The sequence below is a fragment of the Megascapheus bottae genome, chromosome 7 (assembly GCF_031878675.1).
Source record: "Megascapheus bottae isolate mThoBot1 chromosome 7, mThoBot2.hap1, whole genome shotgun sequence".
NCBI lineage: Eukaryota > Metazoa > Chordata > Mammalia > Rodentia > Geomyidae > Megascapheus > Megascapheus bottae.
In genome coordinates, this window is record NC_143515.1 from 58674318 (window position 1) to 58681812 (window position 7495).

At 49.7% G+C, this 7495-nt stretch overlaps 1 protein-coding gene across 1 annotated transcript; it reads left to right on the forward strand.

The window, feature by feature from the left end:
* Positions 1 to 717: 717 nt before the first annotated feature.
* On the forward strand, positions 718 to 7495 carry Cyp1b1 (cytochrome P450 family 1 subfamily B member 1). The gene is made up of 3 exons (XM_090337128.1): positions 718 to 980; positions 1272 to 2318; positions 5168 to 7495. Exons 2-3 carry the CDS (start codon positions 1273 to 1275, stop codon positions 5754 to 5756), a joined length of 1635 nt encoding a protein of 544 aa, XP_090193254.1. The 5' UTR covers positions 718 to 980; position 1272; the 3' UTR covers positions 5757 to 7495.

Genomic DNA, 7495 nt, shown 5'->3' on the forward strand with positions numbered 1-7495 from the left:
GACTCAATCCTCCGGGCGCCTGGCTAGGCGCTCTGGGCGGCCCGGGCCTTTTGCTCGGCAGCCCGCGTCGCCTCGGCTCCCTGGCGTGGATTCTACCTGCGGCACCTGACGAGCCACCCTGCCCTCCCCCCAGGCTTTCCTCATCTCTCGTGGCCCGGGCGAGAGGATTGCCAGGCCGTGTTTAGACCTTCGCGGAGTGGCTAAGTTTGCGAGAACGTACGACTAAAACAACAACCACAACAATAATAATAATGAGCTGGCACACCGCCATCACCAGTCACTCAGGGCAGCCCCAGCTCCTAGACGGACAGGTTACCTTTCCTGTCCCTGTCAGGAGCAGAGTGTCTGGGAAAACCAAGCACCCGTCACAGAAGGGGGACCGAAGGGCCGTCCTCCCGGCGCCGGGCGCGCTGGGACGGACCTGGACAAGTTGGACCCGAGGGGAACCGGGAGGCCTCTGCTGAGGGGGGCTGGGATTAAAAGCCATCACTGAACAAACGAGAAGTTTGGGGGCAGAGTCACCTGGCGGCGGCATGGAGCCGGTGGGCTGGTGTCTGCGCCACGCTGCCCACTCCCCCCCCCCACCCCCAACCCCTGGAGTGGACGGCGCACCCGCCCCGCCCCTCAGGCCCCACCCCCGCCGCATCCCGCTTCCCCGGGTCTCCCACAGTCCTTAAAACCCGCGGCAGGGGGATGGCGCGGTGGCCGCTACCGAGAACGCGCGCCCCTCTGCGACGCCAGCCGTGCGCCTCGCCCGCGGGCTGGGAACTGGAGCCGAGCACCCACCTCCCGGCCCGGATCGCCGCGCTGGGATGAGAGCCTGACTTCAGGGCCCCATCCTCCCTGAGCGCTGAAGCACCTGCAGGCGGCAGGTGTCCTGGGCGCCTCCCCCCCCACAGCGACTCTCGGGCTCACGTCCTGCCCCGGCGGTGGGTGGAAGGCGGCTGCTCGGATCCGCGGTCAAGCACAGGCGGCAGCAGGTCAGTGTGCAGCGCTGCCTTCCCGCGGCGCCGTCGGAGGGGTTCCGGCGGCTCAGGGGAGGGGCGGTGGGTCCTTCGGAGGCAAGCAGACACCTCTGCCGCCAGGCCTGCTGGGGTGTCAGACGTGAACCTGCGCGCGCTCCCTCCCTTCTCCTCCCCACCCCTAGCCTCTCCATTCTACGGTGCGCCGTCGTGCAGGCAGGGTTTGGGACGTGGGGAGCCCACTTTTTTGTTGTTTCTTTCTTTCCTTTGCCCACCAGAGTGTCACATGTCTGTCTTTTCTGTCCTCAGCATGGCCACCGGCCTCAGCCAGGACGACGGGCCGCCTCCGAGCCCTCTGTCCATCCAGCAGACTACGCTGCTGCTGCTCCTGTCCGCGCTGGCCGCCGTGCACGTGGGCCAGTGGCTGCTGAGGCAGCGGCGGCGGCGGCACCCTGGCTGCTCGGCCCCGGGCCCCTTCCCGTGGCCGCTGATCGGCAACGTGGCGGAGGTGGGCCCCGCGTCGCACCTGTCGTTCGCGCGCCTGGCGCAGCGCTACGGCAGCGTCTTCCAGATCCGCCTGGGCAGCTGTCCGGTGGTGGTGCTGAACGGCGAGCGCGCCATCCAGCAGGCCCTGGTGCAGCAGGGCGCCGCTTTCGCGGACCGGCCGCCCTTCGCCTCCTTCCACGTGGTGTCCTGCGGCCGCAGCCTGGCCTTCGGTCGTTACTCGGAGCCGTGGAAGGCGCAGCGGCGCGCGGCGTACGCCATCATGCGCGCCTTCTGCACGCGCCAGCCGCGCAGCCGCCGCCTCCTCGAGGACCACGTGCGGGGCGAGAGCCGCGAGCTGGTGGCCGAGCTGGTGCGCCGGGGCGCCGGGGGCGCCTCGGTGGAGCCGACCGAGCCGTGCATCGTGGCGGTGGCGAACGTCATGAGCGCTGTGTGCTTCGGCTGCCGCTACCGCCACGACGACGCCGAGTTCCTGGAGCTGCTCAGCCACAACGAAGAGTTCGGGCGCACGGTGGGCGCGGGCAGCCTGGTGGACGTCCTGCCCTGGCTGAAGCTCTTCCCCAACCCGGTGCGCACCGCCTTCCGCGAGTTCCAGCAGCTCAACCGCAACTTCACCAACTTCGTTCTCGACAAGTTCCTACAGCACCGCGAAAGCCTCCTGCCGGGAGCCGCGCCCCGAGACATGATGGACGCCTTCATCCTCTCTGCGGAAAGGAAGGCCGACGGCGGCCCGGCCGACGGCGGCGCTCAGCTGGACTTGGAGACCGTCCTGGCCTCCATCACCGACATCTTCGGCGCCAGCCAGGATACTCTGTCCACCGCGCTGCTCTGGCTGCTCATCCTCCTCACCAGGTACCGTCGCCGGTTCGCTGGGGCTGAGTCTTTGTTTCTTCCCCTGGGAAAGGAGCGGGGCTTAGAAGAGACGCTGAGGTCACCGCCGGGTCGGAGGTTTCGCTCCGGATCCCCACCCCTTGCCACCGGGATCGCGCCCGCCTGGAAAGCGACGCCCAGCTTCGCCCAGCCCGGCGGGCGCCCAGCCGCGCGCCTCACCTCGCCTAGCGCGGCGGCGGGGACGCGATGAGTCCCGGTCTCTTCTGCCCCATCCTCCCCCCGCTTGTGAATGGAGGGGGGCACATTCGGGAGACCCTCCCCTTCACTTCCCCCAACATTAGCAAGATATCTGCAGTGCCCACAGATGAGCCCTGAGAACTACCCACGACACCGCAGAAGCAGACACGGGAAGGATTCCAGGGAAAATAAAGGCGGGCTGGGGGAGCGGTAAATACATTAAATAAATACAGCGAGCTCACAGCAATGTCATTGACACCGCGGTAAGAGGTCGCCTAGACCGCGTGCTAACACTAAGCTGCAAACCAGAGCTTTGATTTCCTGGGTAAAGTAACCTGGACCAGGTCCGCCCGAAGCTCCCAGGAAGCGGCCAGGACCAAAGGGCAACGCTGGGCTCCTCAAATCGCACTAGGGCTATTCTGAAAAGCAGGCTTGCGTGTTTCTTATTAGAAAAGAACTGTAAATAATTCTCCATGGATTCTGTTTAGGGAGCAAAATGAAATAGAATCATTTGAGGGTCACTTTCAGTTCCATAAAGTCAAAGAATAGTTTGTTTTTTTTTTCATATCAATGGGTTGGCAAAGGATAACTCCTGCGTTGGATATACTATATTACTGAAACCCAGCTGTGCATTCACCTATGCGTTTGTGGTCTATGTCTGCTTTCACTCTGCCACAGGAGGTGGGATTGAGGTGGCAACAGGGAGGCTTTTGGCTACAAAGACTCAAACCCTGACCATTTGACCCTTCATGAAAAGAAGTTCTCAAATGTAATGCTAAAGAACTGAATTTTAGTCACCCACGACGTCATCAATTCCTTTTATTTCCAGAGTTACAATAGTTCTTACATTCCTGAAAACTTCTGACCTTGCTTACTGTGCCCTGTAGCAAATACTTCCCCGTCTTTTAACACTGATTTGAGTATTGGTATAATTACGTCTAGATTCATGTATGTAATCATTTCTTTTCTATTTTTCCCCCCTTTTCCTGGGGCTTGAGCTCTGGGCCTGGGTGCTATCCCTGAGGTTTGGGATTCAGGGCTAATGCTTTACAACCTGAACCCCCCTCTCAATCTCTCTCTCCCTCTCTCTCCCTCCCTCTCTCTCTCTCTCTCTCTCTCTCTCTCTCTCTCTCTCTCTCTCTCTCTCTCTCTCTCTCTCTCTCTCTCTGTGTGTGTGTGTGTGTGTGCGTGTAGTAGTTGTAGTAGTAGTAGTAGTGCAGAGGAGATGAGTCTCAGGGGAACTTTTCTGCCTGGACCGGCTTTGAACTGTGATCCTTAAATCTCAGCTTCGTGTAGCTAGGATTACTGATGTAAACCACCATTGCACACTGCAATCATTTCTTTGCTCCAACTGTAGTCACTGATTTCATTTACATTGAAAACTTTTCACTCCAGATGTAGGGGTGTAGGCTTATGACCCCACCTTTGGGAGCTTGAAGCAAAAGGATCTCAAATTTGAGGCTAACTTTCACTACATATTAAGGGAGACGCTGTCTTTTAAGAAAGTTTTTTTTTTAAAGGTTACTATTGCATTATTGCACTGATTAATGGATTTTCTCAAAGTACATTTCTAGATATGGACTACTGGATTTAAAGTGAAAGACTAAGAGGTCCCTTATAGAACTCGCTTTCTGCTAAGCCTTGCTGTCCAAAGGATTTTTTAGTAGTTTCTATCAGCAACACTATGTAACTATGGAAATTTGTACTGGAATTTGCTTTTTTAAAAGTTTGAAAAATACATAGTTTTCAAGATATTGATAATATTTTATAAAATAAGAGCAAGGCGTTGCCTAGAGAAATGAGAAGAAACGAGAGCTGCCTTCAGAGATGCATTTTGAGTTTTGTGGGTCCTGGGTACAGACTTCCCAACTCTTACACAAATTAAAATCCTATTTAATGATTATATTGATATAAAATGCATCCATTAAGATTATATAACAAAATTTCTACCTACAAATTCATTTTTATGCCTGAGGATTTTTAGAAGACATGAAATATTTTTGTGGTTTCTAAAAAGAATTGTGAGCCATAAACACTGTTTCCGCAGTGTCCAATAGATAGGTCAATTTGGCTGTTAATATGTGTCTTTAGAATGAGAAAACTTCAGCTTAATTGGTTAGGATAGGCAAAAAGAGCTTTAGCTATACAGGGCTAATTACAAAAATTGCAATTGTTGCTGGGCATAGGGACTCACTCCGGTAATTCTAGCCACACAAGAGACTGTGTGGCTAGACCTGGAGGACTGAGGTTGGAAGCCGGCATAGGCAAACAAACAAGCAAAAACTCCATGCTGAAAATAACCAGCAAAAAGCCCAGCTGGAGGCTTAAAGTTGGTAGAGTAATAGGCATGAACATGCAAGCAGAACAAGCAAAGGCACTAATATTGACCAAAATATAAACAAACATTGCAAAATAGATCAATCCATAAAAAATATAGAACTAGAAATGTTTCAAATTGTATATGTTTGTCATAATTTAAAGAAAAATTAGCAACCTGTTTTAGATTTGTTTTAGAAGTATCCAGTCATTAACCTAGATAGCCTGTGTAAGGAATGAATTAAGTAATTAAAGTAGACAAAAGAATTAACTTTGCTTACTTGTTTCATTTTCTTTGTATATTAAATTCCAAACAGATACCCCGACGAGCAGGCTCGAGTGCAGGCGGAGCTGGATCAGGTCGTGGGAAGGGATCGCCTGCCTTGCATGAGCGACCAGCCTAATCTGCCCTACGTCATGGCCTTTATTTATGAAACCATGAGATTCTCCAGCTTTATGCCTATCACCATTCCTCATGCCACCACTGCCAACACCTCCATCTTGGGCTACTACATCCCCAAGAACACAGTGGTTTTTATTAACCAGTGGTCTGTGAATCACGATCCAGCAAAGTGGCCTAACCCAGAAGTCTTCGATCCAGCTCGATTTCTGGACAAGGATGGTTTCATCAACAAGGAGCTAACGAGCAGCGTGATGATTTTCTCAGTGGGCAGACGGCGGTGCATTGGCGAAGAGCTATCTAAAATGTTGCTGTTTCTCTTTGTCTCCATCCTGGCTCACCAGTGCAACTTCAAGGCTAACCAAGATGAGCCCTCAAAAATGGATTTCAGTTACGGCCTAACCATTAAACCCAAGTCATTTAAAGTCCACGTCACTCTCAGAGAGTCCATGGAACTTCTGGACAGTGCTGTTCAAAAGTCACAGGCTGAGGATGCCTGCCAGTGAGGAGCCGGGGCACGCTGGAAGTTGACAAGTTTTCCACTCTTGTTGGATGAAGGGGGTAGGGGGAAACCTGATTTTTTTTTTCCTCTTTGTTTTTGCAGCTTCACTTTTAGCCTGTGATGTGATGTAAAAACCAGATGGCTTGCAGATGAGATGTGTGCCACACAGAGTTGCTCTTTGTGAGTCCTACGTGCGAAAGCTCCTAGGTTTTGAGTTGGAGATACAGGCCCAAGGAAGAGTACATATATTCCTGTAGGCATATGCATTTGTGCATATATATGATAAATTATGCATTGAGTGCTGGTAATAACAATTTCTTATGGGAGCACTCTTTGGATTTAAAATATGTACATATATACCCACATGCACACACAACTATATAATGAAAAAGTGTTTCAGTGCCTCAAGATCCAGGATGGAATATCTAGGAATAGAGATCTACTGCAGAGAAAAACTGGGTTAAGTGAAGCTCAGGATGTGTTCTAGCTACAAAGACAAGTAATTTCAGTGTAAGATGTGACAAAGGGGTGACAGAAAAAAGTATAGCCAGAAATTCTTACCAGTTCAGTAAAATAGCTAGTACTGACTATAATTATCTTTGAATGAATTTGATTTTGTCTATTGATATGCCATTTGACTTGAGGATGAATCCAAATTCAGTGCTCAAAAAGATGTGAACAGTTGAATTCCTAATCATAATGAGTTTTAGCCTGAATTTTAGAGTGTAAATAATTTAAACTGCAAACTTCCAAGCTGAAGTTGTGCCTTGTTTGGTTGCCAAAATATAGTAACCATTATGAAGAAGAAAATGCCAAAAAATTCCAACAATCAAGCTAAGCTTTCATTTGTGTGAGAGCAATGTATTGATTTCAGTCTCATCTGCTAGAAAGAAGCTCACCTCATCAAATAGTATTCAATATGTATACATATATAGCATAGGTATTTGTAAGCAGCGTGTAAGTATTAATTATTTTGCATGGGAAAAAGTAGAATAAAAAATCACAAATATAGTCAGTTCAATGAAATGAGGCTAAAATCCATTCGTTGAACCTTGTTAAATAATCCTTGTTTACAGCCTAGCTATAGCTCTTATTTGTGATACAACTGAAACCAAGCCAAAGTGCAAAGTCTTTTTCTCATTGAAACTTCGGATTGTTGACAAATCTCAAAATTAGAGCAGGAGATGTATCCTTATTTTGTTACATTTGTATCAAAATTATATAATATATATTCTTTTTGAAATTGATCCAGTTAATATGTAGAAATGCAAGGCCTTGGCATGCCCAAATTTTAACTTGATTTTAAATCCATCCATTCTTACTGTTGAGTTCCAGGTGAAGCTAGCAGCAGCCCGGCCATTATTCTGTGGAAGGCAGTACATCTAAAATTCTTTTGAGTGAAAAATGCCATGAATTATATAAATTATATACATTTTTGCCAGGTAACAAGAAGGGAAACTTGCATTATTACAGAGTAGCTTCTCTTTTAAATATTTTTTTTAATTTAGCATTTTTGTCTTTTTTTTTTGTACCAGTCCTAAGGCTAGGTGTTGTCCCTGAGGTTTTTTTGTTTTGTTTTTTTGCTCAAGGCTAGCACTTTACTGCATAAGCCAAAGCTCCATTTCCAGCTTTTTGGTGGCTAATTGGAGATAATTGTCTCATGGAAATCCTCAGATCTAAAACCTCTTGAATACCTAGGATTGCAGGTGTAAACCACAAATGCTCAGCTCTTTTTAAAATCAG